General features: G+C 44.9%; 1 protein-coding gene across 1 annotated transcript in view; it reads left to right on the top strand.

Moving 5' to 3' along the window:
* EFCC1 (EF-hand and coiled-coil domain containing 1) overlaps positions 1-27,982 on the top strand; it is a 219,553-nt gene that overhangs the window by 189,962 nt on the left and 1,609 nt on the right. The window contains exons 5-7 of the mRNA XM_088482467.1: positions 10,608-10,755; positions 12,667-12,825; positions 22,854-22,923. Coding sequence (XP_088338593.1) covers positions 10,608-10,755; positions 12,667-12,825; positions 22,854-22,923 — 377 coding nt within the window. The remainder of the gene's footprint in view (positions 1-10,607; positions 10,756-12,666; positions 12,826-22,853; positions 22,924-27,982) is intronic.

Here is a 27,982-nt window from a genome sequence, read left to right as displayed (position 1 = left end):
GTTCCAGAACCAGCACTGGACTTTTTCTAGCGGGGGGGCTGATGCCACAGCCAGGGGAGCCCTTTCACCGGGCCCCCCAGCCGCAGCATCAGCCCTGACCGCTAGTCAACCCAGGCCGGGGATCCCTGGAGAGCTGGGGACCCCCCCAATAAAGGGGTCACCCTCTCCAGGGCACCCCAGGCCCAGGCTGATAGCCCGGGGCTATCCCCGCCACCCCTGGTGGCGGTGGATGGCGGGTTGATTGTGTGGTGTGGTGTAAATAAAGAATATCAAACATTGTCTTTACAAGTAGAACTGCAAGTCCCAGCTATCCTGCCCTGCATGCTGGTACTTGGAGAACCACAAGTACCAGCATGCAGGGCATTAAGGGCCCACTAGTACCTGTAGTTCACCTGTAAAAAAATGTTTAAAAAAAACACAGGACACACACACCGTGACAGTATAAGTTTATTAAACATACATACACACACACACATGTACACATACTCACCTATGTAACCTGTAGCATCGGTCCACTTGTCCGGTAAAGTATCCATAGGGGACCTGTGAAAAAAAACATACTCACCATCTCCTATGCAAGGTTCTGTCCTCTTCGTTCCAAAGTAGGCATCCCGGACTTGGCAAAAAAACAAAACGAAAACGCGATCCACGAACTTAGTACCGTTCTATAGACTTCCCGAATGAGAGCTTAGCGGCGGGGTATCACCATGGAAACCCCACTGCTAAGCGTTCATTGGCTGAGAGAGGCCATCTCCCGTCTCTCAGCCAATGAACGGCTCCCTCCATTGTAGTCAATGGTGGGAGCCGCAAGGTTATTAAAGTTTACCCTGCGGTTCCCACCATTGACTGCAATGGAGGGAGCCGTTCATTGGCTGAGAGACAGGAGATGGCCTCTCTCAGCCAATGAACGCTTAGCAGCGGGGTTTCCATGGTGATACCCCGCCGCTAAGCTCTCATTCGGGAAGTACCGTTCTATAGAACGGTACTAAGTTCGTGGATCGCGTTTTCGTTTTTTTTTTTTTCCAAGTCCGGGGATGCCTACTTTGGAACGAAGAGGACAGAACCTCGCATAGGAGATGGTGAGTATGTTATTTTTCACAGGTCCCCTATGGATACTTTACCGGACAAGTGGACCGATGCTACAGGTTACATAGGTGAATATGTGTACATGTGTGTGTATGTATGTTTAATAAACTTATACTGTCACGGTGTGTGTGTCCTGTGTTTTTTTAAACATTTTTTTTACAGGTGAACTACAGGTACTAGTGGGCCCTTAATGCCCTGCATGCTGGTACTTGTGGTTCTCCAAGTACCAGCATGCGGGGCAGGCTAGCTGGGACTTGCAGTTCTACTTGTAAAGACAATGTTTGATATTCTTTATTTACACCACACCACACAATCAACCCGCCACCCACCGCCACCAGGGGTGGCGGGGATAGCCCCGGGCTATCAGCCTGGGGTTCCCTGGAGAGGGTGACCCCTTTATTGGGGGGGTCCCCAGCTCTCCAGGGATCCCCGGCCTGGGCTGACTAGCGGTCAGGGCTGATGCTGCGGCTGGGGGGCCCGGTGAAAGGGCTCCCCTGGCTGTGGCATCAGCCCCCCGCTAGAAAAAGTCCAGTGCTGGTTCTGGAACATACAGGGGAACCCTACTAATTTTTTTCCCCTGTATTTCCAGAACCAGGACCGGATCAGAGCCCAGAGCTGGTTGCGCAGAATACGGGGGACCCCTACGTCGTTTGTCCCCCGTATTTTGGCAACCAGCGCTGGTTCTGACTAGCTCGGTGCTGGTTGTGCTTAAGTACAGGGGACCCCTACGTCGTTTGTCCCCTGTATTTAAGCACACCCAGCACTGGGTTACTAATGCCCGGGGCTGGTTGCTCTTTTTTGGGGGGGTGCACGCCATTTTTTTCTTTTTTTACACAGGTTTTTTTTTTTTTTTTTACCACAGCAGCACAGACGGGTCTCACGGACCTGTCATTGCTCTGTGCCAATCACACAGATGCATGTAGCACGGATCTCCCGAGTTCGTGCTACATGCAAATGGGCACCATAACGCTGATTGGCTTCCTGTCTGCCACTGCAGTGCCACTCCTAGATGGGCCACATGTTTGGCACACCCACTTGTGTCGCTTAGCATAGTCATCCAGCTACCTCGGTGCAACCTTTTGGCCTAAAAACAATATTGTGAGGTGTGAGGTGTTCAGAATAGAGTGGAAATAATGTTATTGGGGTTATTAATAGCGTAGGAACAAAAAAAGGCCAATTTTATGTGATTTTAGCGTTTTTTTTTATTTTTTAAGAAAAAATCCAGATCCAAAACACAAAACCCAGAACCCAAAACACGGAAGGGTGGTTTTGGCAAAACCAATCCAGATCCAAAACATGAAGAAAGATCCAGATCCAAAACCAAAACACAAAACACGAAAAGTGGCCGGTGCACACCCCTAGTAAAAATGTATGTTTTATATTATTTTACTAATACTGTATGTGTGGAAGATAATTTAGCTATAGACGCACTAACAATGTCATAAAACCGGGACTTAGGGCCTGATTCACCAGAAGATGGAGTTGCAAAGCTGCACACAAGCAGCTTTGCAATTCTGTCCTTGCTAAACTACAAATGCAGCAGGAGGAGTCTGACACCTCCTGATGCATCTGCGATCAAGCGCTGCGACCGAGGTCGCAGCCTGGGACCACCATTGCGACCAACGGTTGCTATTTTGGACAACGCTGCCAGCTGAGTAAGCATCAGGTTATGCAGGCTGGCTGGCATGCTAGGCCAGAAATCTGCATCCATGGACGCTGATCCTAGCCTTGTCACTTGCTTAAAATGGAGGTGACACATTCCCGTTTCCGGGTACGTAGACCATCCCCACTCCTGCACCGCCCTGTAAACACCTCTGCTTGTCAATCAGGCAGAGGCATACGGTGGCCTGTGTGCTGTTAAGCAGGACCCTTTCTGCACATGCGCAAAACAGATCCTGCGCACACACAGATTCCCAATAATCGGGTAAGAGTGACTAAGGGCCCAAATGAGCAGTGCACATAAGTGCACAATCAGGCCTTTAGTCACTCTTACTTGGTGCTTTACTAAGGTGGGTCATCCTGTTCCAGTGCGCTTTCAATTCATTCCCTGAGGTTCATGGGTGCAGCCATGTTGTCTGTGATCAAATAAACACTAACATCCAGTCTCTACTAGCTGCTGCGCTCATATGACTGCCGTCTCCTATCCCATAACTGTCTACTTTTGAAAAAGCATTTTAGGGAGATTGTGAAAGCACCACCTATGAGAGCTGCGATAAAGTGGGCGTGTACTGCTACATCTGGGAGGCGTGTCATAAAATTGATTTACATCCAAGTGTAAATGAGCCCCAAAGCGGTTAATAAGATCTACATGTTGATGAAAACTAGGAATGTGCGCCGCCCCCCCGTGTTTTGGTTTTGGATCTGTATCTCCTTGTGTTTTGGATCTGGATCTGGTTTTGTCAAAACCGCCCCTTGCATGTTTTGGTTTTGGATCTATATTTTTTGTAAAAAATCATAAAAACAGCTAAAATCACATATTTTGGGCCTGTTTTTGTTCCTACAGTATTATTAACCTCAATAACATTTATTTCCAGTCATTTCCAGTCACCACCTCACAGCTCACAATATTGATTTTTTCATCTAGTTTAGGGCCAAAAGGTTGCATCCAGCTAGTTGAGCTAAGCGACAACAGTGGGCGGCACTAACAAGGGGCAGTTCAGCTTCCAAAGTGGCACCGAGTGGCATTGCAGTGGTAGACAGGATGACAGTTTAATAAACTATACAACTCCTAGGAATTTTAAAAACCAAGACTGTTTTCTTTAACTAGGTCAGAGGCCCGAGGGAGTTGGAATATGTTTATGGACTCAGGACAGGGAAAGGATGGAAGAATTGATTAGTTTATAATTTATTTTAATGTTTTGATTCTTAAAAAAATGTATGAGGGAAGATCAATCTAGGATCAAGTTCTTCAGTTTGTAAAAGACATATTTGATCTAGAGGAGGTTTTTTGGTTTTTAATTTTTTTTACATCTAATAAAAATGAGGTGGCCTTGCTTGTGGAGGTGCTGCTAGAACATACTGTAAACAGACATTTACTTTGTACTCAGGGAGGTTGTTAGGGATAATAGGACCAAGACTTGCTGTTTACATCAGAGGAAAGCAGCCTGTAGTTCTCTGGCTGAACTAGAACTCCCAGCATCTGTGATGTTTGCTGAGCCTACTGGAAGTTATTTGTCAACAACAGGTGACGTGCTTCAGGTTACCTCAGCCTGCTTTATGTACGGTATGTACCATGTAAATATGTAACCAATATGCACAACTAATTTTTGTATTAAACATATTTGCACTTTATTGCACACATCCTGGCAGGAAGATGCTCAGTGCTGCTGCTCATATTTTCCCACCCCATCAACTTGGTGGTTCAGAATTTTTTTTTTAACAAATGAAAGGGGTATATAGGAGATGCTGTTTGTGGTCATTACAATTTCTGGGCTCCCACCCACCCTTATGTTGTATATATGAAACAGAACATTCACAGTTTAACAAATCAATCACTTCAGCGACAGGGACTGCCACTTGTGGCTGAAATGATTGGTTTATTTGGACCCCCACAAAACAAGCTGCCATGGTGCAGTGGACATTGGTGGCAATGATCCCATACTCAAACTGGCTTTACAACATAGGTAAGATCAGATGGCGTCATCGTCATGGTCATCATCATCCCCATCAGTGTGTACATGCTCTTCTTCACACAATATTAATTAGTCCTCGCCGGAATCCACCATTACAGGCGCCTCTGTATTTTTTCGACTTAATTGATGGTAAAGGTCTTCATCGTGGAATTTGTAATTCATTTTGATGAACTTCATCTTTTCCACATTTTGGGGAAGTAACCTCCTATGACGATCACTGACAAGGTTCCCGGCTGCGCTGAAAACTCTTTCAGAGAACACACTGGAGGGTGGGCAACAGACTGCCTGACATGCCTATTTGGATGCTATCCCTAAAATAATCATCCACCATTCTTTCACGGTAGACATGTCACTCATTGTAGGCAGTTCTTTCAGACCCAACCACATGTCATTAGGTTTTGCTGACTGATCTGAATCACCAGCAGTGGGTCTCTTAGGAAAATGCCATTTCACGTGCAGCTTGAGCTGACAATTCATTCACCAACAGCTCTTTGCATCTCTTCAGATTTATGTCCATCGGAAAGAAAGACACAAGGTATGACTTAAACCTAGGATCAAGTATGGTCGCCAAAATATAGTGATCTGATTTCAAGAGATTGACGACCCTTGGATCCTGGCGAAGCGAATGAAGGGCTTGATCTACAAGTCCGATTTTAGCTCCTCCTTCAGTATCTCCAGCTGCTTTTGTAAAAGTCTGATTAGGGGAATGACCTGACTCAAGCTGGCAGTGTCTGAACTAACTTCACATGTTGCAAGTTCAAAGGGTTTGAGAACCTTGCACAACACAGAAATTATTCTCCACTGTGCTTGACTAAGTGTCATTCCCACTCCTTTCCCTATGTCATAGGCCGTTGTGTAGCCATGGATGGCCTTTTGCTACTCCTCCATCCGCTGAAGCATATAGAGGGTAGAATTCCATCTAGTTACTACCTCCTGCTTCAGCTGATGGCAGGGCAAATTGCATCTCCTGCACGCTTACTGTCATTTTTTAAAAAATGTTGCACAACCAAATTAATTGTGTGAGCAAAACATGGGACATGTTTGAATTTGCCCAGATGTAATGCTTGCACAATATTGGTGGTATTGTCAGAAATCACAAATCCCGACGAGAGTCCAAGCAGAGTAAGCCATTTTGCAATGATTTCCCTGAGTTTTTTTAAGAGGTTCTCAGCTGTATGCCTCTTAGTGAAACCGGTGATACACAGAGTAGCCTGCCTCTGAATGAGCTGGCAATTGTTAGATGCTGCTGCTGTTGCTGTTTGCACTGTTATAGGCAATACACCTACCCAATGGACTGTCACAGTCATGTAATCCTTAGTTTTCCCTTTCCCGCTTGTCCACATATCTGTGGTTAAGTGGACAGTGGGTACAACGGCATTTCGGAGGACACTAATACAGACTGGAAATTGCTGTTCTAGTGAAGTGGAATCTAGAAGGGACATGGTAGAGGGGACACAGGACCTCCATTAACTGTCTAAAACAACTACATTAAAGGCGGATACTGGATGCACATCTAATACCAGCATAGCTGTTATGGCGTTAGTAATCCACTGTGCAACTGGGTGACTGCTGTCATACTTGTTCCCCCTTGCAAGGGATTGTTCGACAGTCAATTGTTTTTCTTAAACTACTAAAAGTAGTCTTCCTGGTCCCCTTCTGGGATGAAGGTCCACTCATAGCAGCAGCAGCAACAGGCATAGCACTCAAGGATCCTTTGGAGGAATCACGGATAGGAGAGGAGTCAGTCATGCTTATGAAATTGGATGCAGCAGGAATACTTCCGATCATGAATGAGGATGTTGATGACGCAGGTGTTGGTGGTGGATCTAACAGAGAGAAGGGAGCAGCTCGGTGACACTGGACTGATTGTTAAGTTTTAGCCAAAGTTTCTGAATTTTGCAAACACTTTGGAATTTGATGAATGCACTGCAAGTGGTGTAACAGGGAGGAGGTTCCTAGATGGTTAAGGTCCTTACCTCTACTCACTCTTGCTTGGCAAACATTACAGATGGCTTGACAACTGTTTGGGTGGAAATAATTCCACACATGAGAAGTGGATATTTTGTGTCTTTTGCCCTGGCATGACAATGGGCTTTTTCATATCATGGGCAGCAACTGTTGCCTGATTTACACAAACAACATCCTTGGCATCAACATCCTCATCATCAACATCCTCATCATCCATGTTAGTGCCAACTACAGAAATATCCTCCTCATTCTCCTGGTGCAATTCCACAGAAACATCCTTGATTTGTAGAGGGCACACAAATGGTGGAAGTACAGTATTAGAAAGGTCAGGCTCACACATGGCAACCGCGGACACACTTGGACTCTCCTCAGGGATCTGTGACTTTTCTGAGCAGACAGTTGGTTCATGTGTCTTAGCGATTCAAATTTTTTTGACACTTCTACAGAGAGAAGGGCTTACATCATAAGATGCAGAACCAAAAGTCATAAATAAAGGTCAAGGCCTTATACTTTCCTTGCCACTTTGTGTAGTAAATGGCATACTGCCAATTTTTTGTTTCTCTGCAGCTAACTTAGCTTTTAATTTTTTTTTCTTTAACACTGTAAAACATTGCTTGTTTGATTTTAAATGCCCTGACTTAAGCCCTTGGGCATCGGCCTTTGGAGATGATGTTGACGGCCTTGCATTGTCTCATGACTGCTGGCAGCAGCTGCAAGACTGGTATGTGGTTCCTGCTCACCTTTCATTTCATCGTCCTCCATATCAACAAACTTACACTGAGGTATGACCAGCAGTGTCACCGAACAATATATTTTTTTAACACTGGGGAAGAGCACCCCTGAATGAGGCAGCAGACCCTTGATGAACCACACAGACAGCACCCCTTCTTTATGGACAACAAAGAACTCCTGCTGAGTGCGGACAGACCCCCTGCAGTGCAGTCACAAATACGTGGACAAAAAACTGCGGTCTGGCCGGCAGTGTCACCAAACAATAATAGCGCAGCTAAGTTGCTAACGCACACACACACACACACAAAAAAAGCACTTTTATTTTTTTTACACTGGGGATTAGCACACCTGATTGACAGAGTACCCCCCTGGACAACACAACACAACAACACAGCAGCACCCCTTATGTATAACACAGCAGCAGCCCCTTGATTGACAGAACAAGTGACACAGCAGCTGCAGCACCCACTGAAGCCCCCCTTTATATACTGTAGCCCCAGCCTCTTTATGGACAACACAGCAGCAGCCTTCGGCCCCAGACCCCGACAGGATGAGTTGGGCAACATACTGACACATCTGTTCAGTTCACCATCCACACCCGGAGTGTAAATGGCACCGATCACCGGGACCTTTATAGAATCCAAAACCTAATTTTGAGATTCGAGTCAGGTGGGAAAACTCGAGCCGAGCTCGGCCCTCGCCTCAGATCTGGAAGTTCAGGTGTGTCCAGTTCTCTGAAAACCAGACCCGCTCATCTCTAATGAAAACATAATAAATATATAGATATATATCTTCATAATGGGGGTGAGGTGAAATCAGGGAGTTTGCTGGACTCTTAAGTTAGTCAGGGAGATTTCAACTATTTCAGGGATTCTCCCTGACAATCAAGGAGGGTTAGCAAGTATGTCCTATCCCTGACAAGAGTGCCTTATTTATACCTGCACCTGAGAGTAACACTTCATTGGAACAATGTGGTTCTTTACCTCCCTGTGATTTCACAAACCAGTGAGTAAGTACAACCTCCAATCCTCTGCTGAATCTGTGCTGCTGACTACTGGACTCCTGCAAGCCGCTCCCTCTGAGTCTGCTCCATCTACTCTGCAGTGTTGTGCGGTGTCCAGCTTCCAGTCTTCACCTTACCAGCACTCGTCCCTGTCCGGATCTAGCCTACGGTTCCACTCCTGGTAGCTGCTGTTCCCACCAGTCCCACTTCGGTTCAAGCCTGTGGTACAACTCTGGCAAATTGCTGTTCTTACCTGTCCCATTGCAGTTCAAGCCTGCGGTTCCACTCTGACCTGGTTGCAGGGGCGTATCTATAATGGGTGCAGGGTGTGCGGTGCACATGGTAGTCCTGTGGTCACTCAGCTGATCCTCTGATCCAATGATCAGCCATCCAGGGGTATTTTAGTCTGACTCCAGGAACAAGTAACTGCTGTTCAACTTCTTTGTTCCAGTGCTTGTGATACCAGTGTTGCTCTGTGCTATTCCTTCAGAGAGGTGCTTCAGCCTGCTCACAGTTCTCCAGTTTCCAGTATTAGCCTCCATGCTATTCTCAGTCAGAGAGATTAGTTCTCTCCCAGTATTCTGTCTTTCATGTTTTCTATGTCTGTGTGTTTTGTATATGTGCTGCTAGTTCTATTGCAGCTTTCTGTGTTACTAAGGTGTCAGATTACCTGCTATTACTAATTAGCTAATTAGCGATTATATCTGTATACGAAATGCTTCGTTACAGTGTCACAGTTGCTGATACTGTAATGTCGCATATCGCATGCAGATACACTCGCAGTTACACACAGAATATAGGCATGCGACATAGTCACATCACTTTGCGAATAAGAAGCATTTGAAGGTAAAAAGTCACATGAAAAAGCGCTTTGCACTACTGAGTTGCACGGCGCTTATGCGTTATGTTTAACGCGACTTGTAGCGCACAGCGGGTAAGATGTATATGTATTTTCCCTATGACTTTATAGTTGTGCTATATCTCCATGTGTAATCCTATAGTATGAGAGTACCAGGGGTGTTTCTAGAGAGGAGGGGGCCCATGTGCAGTCTACGACACTGAGCTGTGCTCTGCCAGCGCCAGAGTTATAGACTCTGGGCACTAGAGTGTGCCCAGAGTCTATAATGAATGCACAGGTCACCGGGAAAATGGGCGTGGCGGTCATTTTCCCTGTACTGCGCATGCACAAACGACGGGCCATTTTCCAGTCGTTTTACAGCGTCGGGCCCCCGCACCCATGTGGGACTCCGGAGAGGTAATTGATATTATGGCTGCAGGGGCCCCCCTGGATCCAAGGGCTCATTTTCCCCGCACACCATGCACCTATTATAGATACGCCCCTGGAGAGTACCCTACAGAACCATGTTAGGCTGTCACAAGATAGCTTTTGTTAAGAGTTAAGATTCAAAATGCTAGGCATCCCCAGCAATCCTAAGACTTCTGTTAGTCCTATCTAATAACATAGAGCAATTTAACATAAATGATTTATCCCATAGTAACTAATTTTATTTAAGGTTTATGTAGTCTAACTTGGGTCAGACTAATTAAAGGGATTATGTGATGAACTCCAATGGGTTATAGCACATAAGTTTTTCTTAATGTTTCCCTGTCTGCTGTCTCCACCGTAGCAACACAATACGGCCTTTAATAGATCAGTTTGGTGAGCTGACCAGTGTATATGGTTGAGATCTTATCTATGTATGTTAGTGTGATAGTAAAACTGTGTCACTATTTATTTGATGATATTACAGTTCTATTTTATTTAGAGATGTGCAGTTTGGTTTCCCAGAAATCCGAATCCACATGAAGTTTGTGAATCCGGACAGATCCGTGTCTCGGTTCTAATCTCCTGAGGAGATCCGGATAAATCCAAGTCACAGTTCTGATCTTCCAGCGGTTCGAAATTTGGCTTTTAAATCCGGGTTTTGGATTGCAAAAATTACATGATTTTATCTGTTTTTTTTAAAATCTAGATCCAAAACCAAAACACTTGAGGGTGATTTTTACAAAACTAAAACCAAAACATGAAGATTAATCCAGTTCTATAACAAAATCCAAAACACATCTCTAATTTTATTGTATTATGTTTAGTAAGTTGATTCACACAGCAGAGAGCATGATAATAATAATGATGTGAAATTCATGGCCAATGTATACATTCATGGTTGAATTTGTTATTGTTCCAGATGCGAGGACAGGAAGATAAGGAGGCTCCTATCTGATGTTGATCACAGGAATATGTCTGTGTTATTGGTTGAGAGGATCACCAGACTGACAGAAGAGCTGACAGTTAAAGAGCAGGAAATGAGGGATCTGGAGGTGATGATGGAAGAGGTAATTAAAGACTTTGTACATTGCTGATCCATCCACAGGTAATGATAGAAGTGCCAGCTGGGGAAATGATCACATGTTGTTACTCATAGCTGAAATTTATTGTACTTAGAATGTGTTAACAAAATTTAATTATAATCTTTAATTAGCAAGAAGCAATTTAGCTCCATAGGAAAAAAAAAAACATTTCCTTGATGGCTATATTTCAAGACTTTCACCCAGCCATTAAGCCGCATTTACTGAACACACTACTTTTCTGAAACATCTATCATTAAAAAACCATTGCCCTCATAAAACACCTCCCAACTTTCTGAAACATTTTCCCTAATTCAAGTAACATCCAAACATCCCCATATTTCCAGGAAAATCTCCCTATTCAAACATCTCAAACCCTGCATCATAGATCACATATGGGGAAAATGCAGAATTTCTAGAGCGGGGTTTACAAAAGCTTGATTTTAGCACTGTTGTGGCCAGTCCCATGAAGAGGGTATAATTAGCACTTGTCAAGCTATAATCTATCTCATACAAAGTACAGTGTATCTAATACATCAGACATATACAGGGCCAGCAATCACGGTAAGCCATTAGATGCTGTAGTAACGCCAGCCTGTCTGACCTGAACGTTTTTTCCTAGATATCGATACCATACCACAATCTATGTCCCCCACTCTGTGGAGCATTGGAGTTAGTCGGGGGGACTGGCAGAAGAACCTAGCAGCGGCCTTGGACATATATGAACACATAGGGGCCTATTCATCGTTTTGGCGGCATTCATCATGCCTCCCTAACAAAAGTATCACTTCCGAAAAGCTGCTCTTTTTGAGGAGTCAGCTTTTCGGCAAAGTGACACTTTTCCCCTGCAGCTGATGTATCCACAAGGATTTCCTCACTGCTGCATGTCTATCCACTCAATATTTCCCCGATCTTTCATCCCCTAAACCCCCCTTCGCACCCTATGGTGTCCGATCCAGCCCGCTCCGCCTACGCGGGTGTCCGATCCCCCCCTGCGGGTGTCCAGTACCCACCACCACATCCTCTCCTCCCAGCTCACCTATCTTCTTTCAGTGAGTCTGGGCCAATTGTCTGCGGTGACTCAGAGCTCTCAGCTCTGGAGCTCTGCAGTGCAGACACAGCAGGGAGGGATCTTAATAGATCCCTCTACTGTGGCTGGCATGTAAATCTTCACAAGGTGCCATGTAAACAGCAGCCTGGGAAGATAATCAGGGGCTGAACACCATCTCAGGATGGCGTTCAGTTATACCATCAAGTTCTGAAAAAATGCTTTTTCGGAACTTGATGAATGGCCCTGACACTTAATTTTTTACAAAGTATGTGAAAAAAAATATTCATTTTCATCTGCTTTTGTAAAAAATAAATGATGGATGGTGCACTTTATGTAATACAGTGTTAACAATTAACACTATAGATAGTCTATACTATAGTATAGGTTCTAGGGGAGGGAGTCTAAAAAAATAACTTTCTGTATCATAGAGCTCTAGTATTATATACTACCGCTATTGTGGTTATTCTATGAGACAATAGCTGGGGTAGAGGGGGAATTGCTCGGTTACTGGATCCCCCCCCCCCTGTGTTTGCCTATGCACATATTAAGGAAACCTCTCCCCCTTCCTGCACCATATGTCTCTTTTGGATGTTTTTCGATGACAGCCAGGAACACAGAGACATGAGACTTCTGGATGAAAATTTGCCATAGAGACCTTGCCTCCTACTGGTACTCTGCTGGAAGTAGACTATTTGTTCCTAATGAGGCATTATTATTCCACCTCTACCAGCCTGGTAACTGACAGTTTGACTTGATAAAATTCATAAATGTAACACATCACAAGTATTATATCTTCACCTAAACAAGTCTTAATAAAGTCATATTATTCATCTCGTATCCATCTCCAGATGAAGGAGCCATTCATTGAAGAACTACAAAGCAAAGATGATGAGATTGAGCTGCTTAGGATAGATCTTCAGATGCTGGAGACAGAGAGGGTTCGACTTTCCCTAATTGAGGAAAAACTTCTTGATGTTCTACAGCTTCTGCAACAACTACGAGACTTGGTGAGTAATGTGTCTACATGTCCGATCAGTAGTATACTGTAGTGCAATGTAATAATGTAAATGAGAAAAGGGGGTAATCATTATGAATGAAGGCTATCATGCTCAAACTAGACAGCATGTGGACTTCCCCTTCCACGATGTCATTGCTACTTTTGGCAGACTTAGAATTGTATGCCCTAGTGGTGAGAATGTTATTTCAATGTGGAGGGAGCGGTCGTATTCCCACATTGCCTGGATCAGACAATTCCACGTGACATGTTTTGGATTGCGTGTAAGTCCCTCCCCCGTTATTTGAGGTGCCATTTCACATAGGAGAGTGTATGGGCTGTAGCTCATACTGCATTATACTAGTAGTAGTCACTATTAGAGAGAGTTGTAGGTAGATGGAGTGGGTGGAAAGCTGGTATCTTATCATTGTGTATGTTTGTTTGTCAGACACTAGCTAGCACCTGCAATCCAGGGAAAACAGGCTTGTCTGCATGGGCATAGCTATAGTGGGTACAGGGGTGCCATTGCTATGGGCTCAGAGGGGCCCCTGACACAGGTCATATTGTTGTCTAGCAAGTTCCTGGAATTAGCTGCTAAGCAATTGAGTCCAGCCTGTTGCCCGGTCTGAAAACAGGAACTCGTCAGTGCTCACAGCTGTCTGCCTCCGTCTCCACACTGATATGATCCATCTCCCAGCTCCCATTTCACTCTCACAGGCACAGCTGAGATAATCAGTGAGCCTGATACTGAGAGTCGGTTTCTCCTTGATTACTGCCTTTGGGAAGAGACCTGGGGGGGCAGGGTATTGAGCTCCGAGATTAGGTCTGCTCCAGAAAGGATCAGTACCGTAGTCCCCTGTGTATTTACTTATGAGACCTACAATCATCAAACTTAAGCTAGAGCATCCATTTTTATTTTACTATGTGCATACTACAGGTTTGTCCTCATACACTGTGGCTACAGTAGCGCCATACTGCCCCTCTCAGCACAAGGTGCCGAATGACTCGACCGCACTGAGCACATATGGCGCATTACGGCTAGATGTATAAGGACACATCTGTACTTACTGCACGTTACTCGGTGAGCTTTTCCTCACAACACCTACAGCAGTCAGTGCTTAGGCAGGAATGCCAATAAGTTTAGTAAGAAATGATTGACAGCTGAGCAGCCACCACAGATTTACAATTAGGAGAGGCACGAAGTACTAGTGCTTGGAGTTTATAGCTTTGGTGTCAACAGACCTTCTGATTGGTGAATACCTATGAAAATACTTGAATGAAGTTGAGCAGTAAAATATCATGATTAGGAAAACTTCATCTTTAGGGACCTAGGTTCTGATTCTGAGTGACACATATTCAATTGAGAGTGAGGTTTTCACGGCAAAAAATCACACGGACCTCGCGCTCAATTTTGTATTACTGTATATGCGCTCTCGATACCCACGGTATTCAATTTAGAAAAAAATGCATGCTGGGTTTTCAGCACTGAAAACCCTGCGGTGCGAGAAATAGAAACTGCTTACCTCTCCAGTGGTCTTCACAGCGCCCGGTCATCTCCCCTCAGTCTCTGCACCAGGGATGGGGCTGCTGGGAGGCCAGGGGCTGCTGGTAGGGGGCTTCTGGGTGATGTATTTCTCCATTCTGCTGCCTCTGGGGAGGCTCACAGACAGGGGTCACACAGACACACACACAATACTTACACACATCATACACACTTACACACACTTACCACAGTGCTACTGCAGAAGACCCGGGCCCCGAAAGACTGGAGGAAGAAGACATCGCTTCAGAAGGTGAGTAATTATTGGCTAATTAAGCTAATTTTACACTTCCAATTGCTTAATTGGTCATTAGGGGGGTGCCCAGAGTAATTCTCAACCATTTTCCTAAACATATGGATTTTAGGAAAATTTGGCTGCTCTCTGGAGGTGCAAAAAAACCCTTCCGCCGCTCAAAAAATGAAAAACTCTGCACCTAATTGAATAGCAAAAATCCTGCACCTGCGAGGAAAACCCTGCAGGTGTGGGATTTACACACCTAACTGAATACCCTCCATAATGTAGTTGCACTGCAAGAACAGCCGTCATCATTTACTTACACTTACCCATGCTTGGTGTAGAAGATGCAACTGATGTCTCTGCACAGCTCAGAATAGGTTGCAGCTCTGACTATAAGCCCACAGGACACTTTTCCTACTGCAAACACCCTGTTGCCACCCATTCTGCCGTCGTTGAGAAGCAACTAAAATGACTATAACTCAGAATAGTTTTCCGTGCTCTAAGTTGTGTATATAGGGCCTGATTCAGACCCGTTCGCTATGCTGCGTTCACACGTAGCCAGTCGATGTTGGCAATGTGTGCAAGCGTATAAGACGCAGTGTGCGCGCGATCTAGTCCATGCGATCGGGAAGCGTTTGCACACAGCACATAGCCACCTCGCTAGAATGAGTGACAGGATGAGCCGTTTGTGGGTGGTGACAGGGGATGGTCGATGGAAACGGCGGTGGTGGTGCGAACACAGGCGTGTCTGAGCATCTTAACGCCATTTTAAAGGTGTGCATAATTAAGACATAGCATCATAATACATGTCGCATGTCTGAATTACACACTGCAGCACTCGCAGTGCTTGTGGTAGGGTATGGTCAGCCACAAGTGCTGCGTATGCTTCCGATGATACACGAAGTTACCGATTGTTGCATACACTTCCTGGAGATGATGCATATCACTAACTAAAAGTGGGGGTCTTAAGACAGCCTGGTGGGTGTCTAGATACACACTGCGATCGCACGCCAAGACATAGTGAGCGTGCTAATGCCTTGCCGTGCGATTGCGGGATTTGCATACTTTGGCTGTGAGCGAACGCATCTAGCGAGCTGGTCTGAATCAGGCCCATAGTTTGCTAAAAGTCACTAGATGTGGCTGAATTTGAAATTGTGTTCAACCCAGAATCAGGTCCCTAGTCTTTTATTTTGAGGACCATGACTGCCTTAACCCCAGTTAGCTTTTATGGAATTTTAATGTCTCTCATTAACAATTATTCAACTATCCTGATCATCCCTCACCTCATTACTGCTGTGACTTTACTCACGTACTAGCTATGAATATGTATCTGAGCAACACCATAGAACCGCTGAGAGGGAAATAAGTATTTTTATTTTAAATCTAAGTAATGACACGGAGCAAGGATAGAGAATCTCAGCACAAAGTCAGTCCATTTACTGCTAGGATACGCTGTAAATAAAATGCTTATCTCTGTTTTCCTGAATGCTTAATGGAAATGACTTTCCTTAATGTGCACAACACATGAAACTATTTTAATATTTCACCTTAAATGCCGTCTTGTTAACATCCCAGCATTCAATAATCCTTTCTGTTCACCAAACTACAAAATTTAGTTTAGATAAAATATGTGTATAAATGTTATATTTGTAGCTGTCTATATAAAGCATAAATAATAAGTTACAATCTTGTGGTTGTATGTGCCAGTTAGGAGCTGTACAGACTTATAACAATTATTTAATCAAAGAATATGATAGAAAAGAGAATAAGGAGAAACATTAAACTAGTATTCTAAGACCACAAGAGCAGGTGGGGGAGGGTGGTGGGGGCAAGTGCCCCAGGGGATGGAGAACCAGCGTGGGAGCTGTGGCGCAATTGGTCAATGGCCGAGTTGATGATCAAGCATCACCCTTCAGATCAGCGGTACTGAGACTGCCTGGAATGCTAATAAGCACAGGATGACCACGTAGTCAAGCACAGTATGCACTTACAGGGAGGAAGGAGGGCACTGTGCAGGGAGGAGAGAGGCATTCTGTACAGGGAGGAAGGAGGTGGGGCTGTGCAGGGAGGAGAGAGGCATTCTGTACAGGGAGGAAGGAGGTGGGGCGGTGCAGGGAGGAGAGAGGCATTCTGTACAGGGAGGAAGGAGGTGGGGCTGTGCAGGGAGGAGAGAGGCATTCTGTACAGGGAGGAAGGAGGTGGGGCGGTGCAGGGAGGAGAGAGGCATTCTGTACAGGGAGGAAGGAGGTGGGGCTGTGCAGGGAGGAGAGAGGCATTCTGTACAGGGAGGAAGGAGGTGGGGCTGTGCAGGGAGGCAGGATGTGCAGGTAAGAGGGAGACAAGTTGTGCAGGGAGGAGGAAGGCAGCGATGTGCAAGGATGAGGGAGGCAGGTTGTGCAGGGAGGAGGGAGGCAGGACTGTGCAGGGTAGGAGAGAGGCGGGTTTTACAGGGAGGAGGGAGGCAGGTTGTGCAGGGAGGCGTGACTGTGCAGGGTAGGAGGGAGGTGGGCTGTACAGGCAGGAGGGAGGCAAGGCTGTGCAGATAGGAGGAAGGCAGCGATGTGCAAGGATGAGGGAGGCAGGCTGTGCAAGGAGGTGGGGGGGGGGGGGGGGGTGGCATGTCAGTGTCATAAGATGAGGAACCACTGTCTGTAAGTAATATTAAGGTTCTCCTACTCCTGTCTCAGTTTACCATGGAGAAGCAGTATTGAAAGTAAGCTGCCAAGTAGGGAGAATTCTTCCTCACTTGTTATATAGTATAGTAGTGATCATTTTCTGGTGCTTAGTCTGGGGAATAGGATTGGGATAGGAGATAAGGGGAACCAGTGGAATGGCAAAGAATGAAAAACAAAACTGAATGGAAATGGAAAACAAAATTGAAAAAGCGGAGTCACTAAGTAAATAGTAAAAATTGGTCATTTTTCATTAATATATTTACTATATGCAGGGCTGTAGCTAGGGTAGTGCGGCTGGTGCCATCGCACAGGGCACCACAGGTCAGGGGGCGCTGTTTGGGCCTGTCAAATTTCTGTTTATTATCATTCTTGCATGTAGCTTCCTCTTATTTCATCCCCAGCATCTCCTGGCCTCTCCTATCTCTTCCCTGGCACTTCCCCATGAAGCCATGGCCCTTTTTTGGGTGCATTATGTCCCTTTGAAAAATGAAGGGGTCGCCAATGCTCTTTCTGGCACAGGGCACCAAAAAGTCTAGTTACAGCTCTGACTATATGGATAAAAAGCAATATTAATTAATATACTGCCACAACAACATGTCAGAGAGCTACTGATATGTGTCCTGGACTCTGAAATTCTGCCTGCAAACACACAGGGACCCTCAGTTAGCAACTTCTCCACCTGCTAACATTCAATACATTGTCTTCTTGTAGGCCATCTAATAGACTCTGACCCAATAATAGAAGTGGGTCATAATAGTGTTGGATAATATGGCTGCAACAAACCATGTCCTATTATAATAACAATCATTTAGTAGATTTGTTTCCCTTGCACATATGCCATTGTTTGAACAGCACTGAATTCAAGCATGTGCTATATATTAACGATGGTCACTGATGCTTTCTGTAAATACATGGCAGTCACTGATTCTCTCTGTATTATATAGTTGTCACATATACTCTCTGTATTATATGGTGGTCACTGATGCTCTCTATATTGTATGGCAGTCACTTATGGTCACCTTATTGTTTTATGCAACGGTGGGGGCCACCAAGCTGAGTCTTTGCCCCGGGTGACAGGAAGTCTAGCTTTATCTCTTTCTAAACTCAATTAGGATTGTGTGGTGTATCCTGTTTCTCTTTTTGCATAAGGAAGAGAGAGACACCTTATTCAATAGCCAGTGGCATAACTTGTTGGGAGCTTGAACTTTTGAGGAGCCAGGAAAGATGGACACCCATTTATAGAAGTCACTGCTAAATGTTAAGCCACATTGTAGAGTCACCAGTACTGTATGTATAAGGTTTCACTGACATCAGTAACCTGCTAGCACCATTACTACTTGTACCACTTGATCAAACCAAGCCACTCCGGGTAGTATGTAGAACTGTTGCAGAACCTCTTTATTCGTTACTCAGACAAATCTTTCCTGGCTGCTAACCAATGACGGCTACTACCTTTCGCTTGAGGGGGGACTGCAAGTGTCCACATGGGCAATTAGACATCTGCACAAGTGCACAAAATAACAAAACTGATGCAAGGGACAGAAAGAAAGGGAAACTTTGCAATGACATGCAGAAGTGGCTTCACATTGGAAGCATTTTCTCCCTGGGCCGTAGCTAGTGGCGTGCGGCCTTTCTCCTAAGCGCAGTCCCGACTGGCAGTCCAGCATGCGATTAGCAGAAGAAAGCACTTCCAATCCTGAGCCAGTCCCCCTATTGAGGTTGGCAGTGACAGCGTGACTGTAGTATATTTCTGCCTGTGACACCCACAAGGCAGCGCATCCCCTTTATTGATTTGAATCAGATTACGTATCAAATGGGATGCAGTAGTCCAAATAAAGCTGGAACCTTTTCTTGAGAAACAATAAATACCTGTAGGCTATGCTGATCCCAAATCTGTGGGTCTATTGAAAATATGACTTAACTAGACAATTTGGCGTGATAGAGCATTGGCTGCCCCCTCACATACAGTCCACACCCTTTATATATTTTATGCCCATCACCCCCACCCATGAAATATTTTATGCTGACTCCTCCCCCACCACAACAGTTTATATGTTATGCCTATCCCCTTCTACCCCTTATATAATATACTTATACCACACCATCTCCTTTTAACTTACAATTCTTTATTTATTTTATAAACTGGCAGGGCCGGTCTCCAGATGTGGTGCAGGTTCCTTCTTTAGATGGCTCCTCTGAACTTACTGCTCTCTTCTTGCATGGCCAGTGGAGATGTCAGATGGGGAGCAGAGCTGAAGACAGAATGAAGGGAGGAATATGATTCATCACAGTGGGCACTTAGCAATTCAGCTTACAGAGGCTGGCTGAGTATGGTAGACTTGGGCAGCATTTGTCTGCTCCCAAGGCATTGTGGCCTAAGCAACAGCATCAGCGCACTGCCCTCCCTATGGCCCTGCATAATTCCTATACCAGTCTCAGCACTCTGTTGAATATTATGTAGGTGATGTGAACAGAGCTATAGCGAGGGTGTGACATCAGTTAGTGTGTAAATCAAATTTTAAAATGTGGTTAAAGTTTAGCCTGTGAGGGTGGGCGTTATTTTCTTTGGATAGGTATTATAACATGTCAATCAATCTATCATATAATATAGGTATCATACAATATAGGTATGTCACCATGAACCCGCCATAAATATAGGGTCCACAAGCAGTTGCTATCCTGGAGGAGGTATGGGTGTCAATGATTGTCGACCTGCCATATGTTTATTACCAGTTATTTATATAGCTCTTTACAGAGAATATTTGGCCATTCACATCAGTCCCTGTCCCAGTGGAGCTTACCCCCTCATACTAATCACAACCTCTCAGAATTTGTTCATGGCTGAGGGGCACATGGTGCACCGCTGTGGAGCGCAGCAAAAACTTGATTTTTACTTTTTTTTAAGGAGTGGCCACACCTACTGTGATTAGGCAACACCCCCCAAATATAACCAGGCCGACATGCCTCACTATGGCCCTGCTCATCCTCCCCCCTCCATAGCAGTCTAATTGCCCCAAGCCCTCCTCTCTCCAAATCTCTGTACTCCCATTTGCAATCCCATTGCCCTGAATACCCCCCTCTCCATAGCTCCCTTCACAGCAGTCTCATTGCCCACTGGACTCTATTCTCCCCATAGATCTGCCCCCTATAGGAGTCACATTGTCCCCTGAATCCTCCTCTCTCCAAATCTATCTGTCCCCCCATAGCATTCGCATTGCCCCCTGAGCCCCCCCTCTCTCCAAATCTTTCTTCCCCCCCACCCCATCTTATCACCCCCTTACCTGACAGGCTCTTGCCTTTTGGCTATGTCCTGTGTGGCTGTCAAACATATCCTATAAACTTTATGTTAAAACTCGAGAATGAATAGAAGAATGAAGATACGTTAAAATGAAAAACACCATTGTTTTTCTTATGAAATTCTGCATCTGTTTAATATGTCACATGACTACATTCCCAATTAAAAAATTAGTTGCATCCAAGATGGCCGACTTCAAGATGGCCACCATTTTGGTGACATACCCTAAAAAGTTTACCCCCCACTCCCATATTATATGTGTAGACATTGGATTAATATTTCCTTACTGATTTCCTTTTTATAAGGGAGTTTACACACTTATCGACCACCCTATATGTGTACATATGTATATACAGGGCCGGTTCTAGACATTGTGGAGCTCAGGGTGAAAGTTCCCAGTTGCACCCCCCCCCTCCTTCTGGAGGGGGGCGTGTCCTTGCAGAACACCCCCAATTCAACCCACTGTGGGGCGTGCCCAGCACTTACAGAGGTGATGGACTTCCCCCAAGCTCTCCCCTCATGGTGAATAATTGCCATGTGCAGTAAAGCACCTTACACAGTATGTCTTACACAGTAATGGCCTTTATAACACATTATGCCACACGCAGTAATGCCCTTTATAACAAATTATGCCACACGCAGTAATGCCCTTTATAACACATTATGCCACACAGTAATGGCCTGTATAACACATTATGCTATATGCAGTAATAACCTGTATAACACATTATGCCACATGCAGTAATGCCCTGTATAATACATTATGCCACATGTAGTAATTCCTGTGTATAATACATTGTGCCACACACAGTAATTACCTTTACAATACATTATCCCCAATTCAAATTACACCACGCAGTAGTCCCTTAATCATGTTATGACACACAGTGGTGCCCCTTTTACACAATGCCCAAATTAGTGTCCCTTATACACAAGGCCCACCATAGTAGTGCCCGTAATTACAATGCCCACAGTAGTAATACCCCTTATACAATGCCCACAGCAGTGGTGCCCCTTACACAATGGCCCCAGTAGTGGTGCCCCCATGCAGTGCCCCCATTAGTAGTGCCCCCCAGTGGTAATGCCCCCTATAGTAGAGCCCACAGTAGTAATGCCCCCTATAGTAGTTCCCCCTATAGTAGTTCCTCCAGTAGTAAAGCTCCCCTATAGTAGTGCCCCCTATAGTAGTGCCCCCTATAGTAGTGCCCCAGTAGTAATGCCCCTATAGTAGTTCCCCCAGTAGTAATGCTCCCCAGTAGTAATGCCCCCTATAGTAATGCCCCCTATAGTAGTTCCACCAGTAGTAATGCCCCCATTAGTAATGCCTCCTATAGTATTTCCCACAGTAGTAATGCCCTCGAGTAGTAATGCCCACTGTAGTAATGCCCCAGTAGTAATGCCCCCTATAGTAGTTCCCCCAGCAGTAATGCTCCCCAGTAGTAATGCCCACTGTAGTAATGCCCCAGTAGTAATGCCCCCTATAGTAGTTCCCCAGTAGTAATGCCCCCCAGTAGTAATCCCCCCATTAGTAATACCCCCAGTAGTAGTGCCCCCAGTAGTAATGCCCCCATTACTAATGCCCCCATTATGCCCCATTAGTAGCGGCCCCAGTAGTAATGCCCCCATTAGTCATGCCCCCTATAGTCATGCCCCCAGTAGTAATGCACCCTAGTAGCAATGCTCCTATAGTCGTGCCCCCAGTGCTGGTGCTTCTGAAAAAAAAAATACAAACACAATACTTACTTTAAGCCCTGCTCCTGCTTCCGCTGCCATCCGGTCCGCAGCTCCACGGAACTATGGGAAAGACGTCATGACGTCCCTCCCATAGTGCGCTCTGCGGGAGCCGGAGCTTACCAGGTTTTCATTCCAACCAGCCAGATTGGACAGATATCTGACAGATAATTGTATAGTGTATGCCCAGCATTAGCATTCAAAGTTTTTACCACCAGTTAACAAGTTCAGCGAGGGTTATTGAAATAGTTAAATAAGTTAGACACACATGTTGGAAGGAAATGTTTATATATGATTTTAGGAAGAGACTGTTCCAACAGATATAATGAATGGAACTGACATGTATTTATAAGACTTTATCAACATGCATCCTGACGATGGCACAGCATAGTTTATTGTCTCATTACTTTTTATGCATACTCCAATGTGTAATTTTCACATAAATCAGTGCTATATGAAAGCTCATTATATTCTGCATAGTCTATTCTGATTTGCAATTCAGTATTTCTAAGTGATTGATTACAGACAGGTTATTTATTTTATGTTTCATCTCTCTTTCAAGGAAATACCTAGACAGGAATTGGGAAGAGTATTACTGAGCACACTGGAGATGTGCAGAGAGCCTCAGCACGGTAGGAGAATATATATGTTCACACGATCATTAGTACATTTTTCAAGGCATACAGATGTGTCCAGTGGTGACTCCAGAGGTGGGGCTGAAGCGCCGTCCAAAATTCAAATAGGGGAGTCACATCAACTGCCACCCCAAACGCTGCCAAACATCGCCGGCCGGGAATCACTGGGGTGTGGCTCCTATTTGAATTTTGGACTGCGCTGCAGCCCCACCTCTGGAGCCACCTCTGGAGCCGCCACTGGATGTGTCCACATAAACCTGTCCTCAAACTGCACCAAATAGCCCAGTTTGGTGTACCATAGACTTTGCAACTAAGACGTGCCATGCAGCTCGCCACAGACTTTTTCAACAAAATATACGTATTAGTTGCATTGCGTCATTCACAATGCACGGGTACCCTGAACACTGGTGCTGGCATTGAATGCAGCTGATGTGTGTGACTCAGATGCTAACCTGTGTAAAAAGGCAAAAGACAGAGGTCTGATACGTGTGAGCTGCGCCATGGTTTGCGCCATGCATTGTTGAGCTTTATTAATCTGCAACTATATATATACCAATTCCTTTGCAACAAAAATACTAACCCTATTTGCTTATTACACTTTGAATGCAGCTAGGAAGCAAATAAGACGCTAAACATAGAAAAAAGTTTTAAAGTTCGGGAATTGCTGCCCGTGGAAAAGCGTTTTATGCTGGGTACACACTGGCCGATATATTGGCCATTCAATTGATTGACCGATATATCATGGGTGCATCGGCGGGTGTGTAGCAGCAATATGTCTGTGAACAATTTTGTTCCGACAAATCTCGTCGGCTGTGCAGCACAGCCGATGGACGATAAATCTGCAGACATATCAGCACATCGTGCTGTCTGTATGGGCGGTCAGCCGACTGCCTGTACACTTGCTGCAGAGGCTGCCGGTGACTGACATCACAATTGGCACGGGCACAATGCCCGCCCAATCCTGGAGTCAGGCACGACACATCGGGCCAACGATTGGTGTGTATGCACTTATCAATCGCTAGATAGGATGGCGGATCGGCCAGATGCTGATCCATCGTCCTAGTGTGTACCCGGCTTAAGTTGCGCCATGGGGCAAAAAGGGTACTATAGGTGATTGAGGACACATCTTGAAGTTTCTCACAAAGTGCTCTATTTATCAAATAGAGAATATGCCTTATATAGTAATAAAGTTATTCCCAGTGCTAAACCCTAGTGCTAATTATCACTTGCTGAGTAAGAGGTTCTTTTCTATCAAAAGGATAAGCAAACTAAAAATCTGTATCTCCGTTTGTGGCAGAGCCCCTTCGAAAGCCCTGCTGATATGCAACGCAAGGGTTTTATAATATTCACCACCAGATAACACAGCTTGTTTGCTAAATTGCAATAAGCTTCAGACGCCATAGAGGACTCTCCCATGTAAAGGCATAAGAGAGCCTATTTATCAAGTGCCACTGGTTGGTATGCCATTTACAGATGCTGTTAAACAAGGAAAGCACCCAGATAAAGTATTCATTTAAGAAATCATTTCTTAGTTTTAGTAAAGCTGTCTTTAGAATGAAAGGAAATAGTACTATGTTCAACTCCAAACCCCTCCCCTCATTGTTTTTTACTTTATTTTCAATAGCAATGTAATTTTAGGCTCAAATATGGAGTCACAGTTCCACACATGCCCCATTGCCTCACTCATGCATAATAGAGCACAACAGAGGCTTCTAGAGGGATACTAAGCCTTGGATAGAGGTATAGTGAACAGAGATAAAGTACCAGCCAAACAGCTCCTAACTGCCATGTCGCAGGTGTTTGAAAAATGACAGTTAGGAGCTGGTTTGTTGGTACTTTATCTCCGTCCACTTTATCCCCATCCAAGACTTAGTAAATAGACCCTTTTGTCTCTTATCGCTCTTGATAGATAATTCCACAATAGATAAATATCACTCAGCTGTCATGAAAAATATACCCAACCCTTTTATTGCTGCCCTGGAATCTACAGATATATCTGTCCATCGGCTGTGCTGCAGAGCCGATGTGATATGACTGTGTATGACGTCGTTCACAGACATATCGCTGGTTTGCACTGGCCGACGGGCACCCGATATATATTGGCTGATCAATTGATCGGCCAATATATCTGACAGTGTGTACCCAGCATTAGAGAGAGATAAAGTGGATGATGATAAAGTACCAACCATTCAGACCCTAATGGGTATATTTACTAAAGTCCGGGTTTTTAGTAGTGGAGATGTTGCCCATAGCAACCAGTCAGATTCTACAGTAGCTATCATCTTCTAAAAGGTGCAAGATAAATGTTAAGTAGAATCTAATTGGTTACTAAGGGCAACAACTCCACTTCTATAAACCTGCACTTTGGTAAATATACCCCTAAATGTCATTTGTCAAACACAGCCTGTAAAGTAACAGTTAGGAACTGATTGGTTGGTACTTTATACCCTTCCATTTTATGGGGGGTATCCAATTAGCAGCACTAAAGTAGCGCTGCTAATTGATCGTGGCGGAGCTATCCAATTAGCCCTGAAGTGCCGCCCAATGCCGGCACTTATCATGGATATTTTTCGGGAACCTGATGCGTCCCGAAAAATAATCCACGATACATGCCGATTTTTCACCACCTAAATTGCGAAAATACATAGGCCCGCTAACTAATCGCAGGTCCTATGTATTTTTGGGAGAACTATCCTATTATTTTGACCAAAATAACGGGATAGGGTGAAAAAAAAACATAGTCGAAAAAGGGGATAATCTGAGAAAAATCCTGTGAACAATGGGCCTGATTCAGAGCCGGACGCAATTAGCGCTCGCTCGTCCAGAAAATAGGGGTGGCTATTCAAATCAACCGTTCGCTGTTTGCGGTCTGTTCACGCCTCTAGGTCTGAACGAGCGAACTAAATTTGCGGACGTTTTTTGGGAAACTACGCTCCCTGGCCGCTCGCATCCTACGTCATGTCTGCTATTTATTAGATTAATCGAGTACATCGACTAGGGTATGAACTGCTCGCTATTCTTGTGGTTGGTTTTTGCTACCACAATTTTGCGAGCAGTTCGGGCTAATAAATAACCCAGTGACGTGGTCAATGACGCTGCTGTTTTAATTATGCACACCCATAAAACGCCCGTTTTGACCTTTAAGCACGCCTGCGGTCGGATCTCCACTCCCCGTTTTCAAGCACCTTCCCCTGTTACCACCCACAAACGCCTCCTCGTGTCACTCAAATTATCAGGCATTCGCTATTTTGCGAGCACATGAATTTCGGCCGCACTGACTGGTTCGCGCATGCGTATAACGATCCGTACGCATGCGCAATTGGGCAAACATCGCTCGGAGCGAATGAGCGTCCGCTTACGAGTGGCTCTGAATCAGGCCCAATGTTCAGGGCTAATAGGATACCCTCCTATATCTCTCCAAGGGTTAGTACATAAACCCTTAGATGTCTGAGCAATTTCTACTGTACAGAACTGAAACAGAAATATTTCCGAGACTGACCAGTAAACATACTGAGGCCCTCATTCAGAGCCGTTCGCTATTTGCGTTCGTTCGTTCAAAAACAAGGGGTGGCTATGCAAATGATCCGTTCGCACATTGCAGTCTGTTCACACCTCTAAGTCTGAACGAGCGAGCAAAACATATGCTCTTTTATTTCTTAAAAACGCCCCCTGGCCGCTCGCACCATACGTCATGTCCGCTATTTATTAGATTAATCGAGTACATCGAACAGGATATGAACTGCTCGCTATTCTTGTGGTTGGTTTTTTCAACCGCTATTTTGCGAGCAGTTCTGAGTTAAAAAAAAACAAGTGACGTGGTCATTGACGCTGCTATATTAATTATGCACACCCATAAAACGCCCGTTTTGAATTTTAAGCACGCCTGCGAACGGATCTCCACTCCCCGTTTTCAAGCACCTTCCCCTGTTACCACCCACATACGCCTCATTCTGTCACTCAAAATAGCAGGCACTCGCTATATTGCGTACAAATGTTTTTCGGCCGCACTGACTGGTTCGCGCATGCGTACTAAAAACCGTACGCATGCGCAGATGTGCGAACATCGCTCGGAACGAGCGTACTGCCGCTAGCGAGTGGCTCTGAATGAGGGCCTGAATCTTTATTCAGTAGAGTTGGCTTCTCTAAGAACTATCCTAAACTATCATAGAGAGTTCAGCAGTTTATTAAAAACTGTACTGGATTATCCTCTGCATTATGGGTCCTGGGATTTCATTTGACTGGTGCAGGAGGACTGGGCAGTATCTTGTAGTACATTCTACAGTTTGTTTAAATGGCTGAATAAGAACATTATAGTAGCACATACTGTATGTGCCGTAACACAGGGTCTATACTGTTGTCTATGTGAACCAGAGGTAAGTGTGGGGGCCTGGTTATGCCCCCAATCTGTTCTTCTGCGCATGATCGAGGGATGGGGTGTGTACATTTAAACCCTACTGTAACATACAGAAACCCATCACACTTGTTTTCATTGGTCTGATAGATTGTTCAAAATGACTGTAACATGTTGTTGTAACCTGATACCGTGTTACCCCATGTGTATTCTATTCTCCATATGACTAAGTTAATGGAACCAAACTTTCTTCCTGCCCATGTACAGTGCTGTACTTGGCCTATTTAGTATGGGAGTACGGGCACCCACAAATATTAATCTAGCCCTAATGCTGTTACAACAAGGAATGGTCCCCAAATTATTTATCTCCACCTACTGTATCTCATTACATAATTAGATCTATTAAAGTGGTTACATAACTATGGTTCTGACTCCCAGTATCGCAATGTTTTTTGATCTCGCTCGCAGTACCCGACAGTTGTTTAGGGGGTCGGTGACGGGGACTGTTCTACAAAACGGGGGTATGTAACACTATTGGCAAAGAGACCCCCACAATCTGCCTAGCTGCCTTCACCCATCAATTGGTGCTGAATGTTGCATTTCTGTAGATACCACCATCTTGGCTCACAACCCTCACGTGTTGTCATATAACACAAATGCATTCATGCAAAAACAATTGTTACGGATGACGTCACAAACCAACAT

Source organism: Taudactylus pleione, unplaced genomic scaffold, assembly GCF_031769625.1.
Source record: "Taudactylus pleione unplaced genomic scaffold, aTauple2 ptg000289l, whole genome shotgun sequence".
Classification (NCBI taxonomy): domain Eukaryota; kingdom Metazoa; phylum Chordata; class Amphibia; order Anura; family Myobatrachidae; genus Taudactylus; species Taudactylus pleione.
Note: the sequence above shows the minus strand (reverse complement) of the source record. Positions and strands in the feature narration are given on the sequence as shown.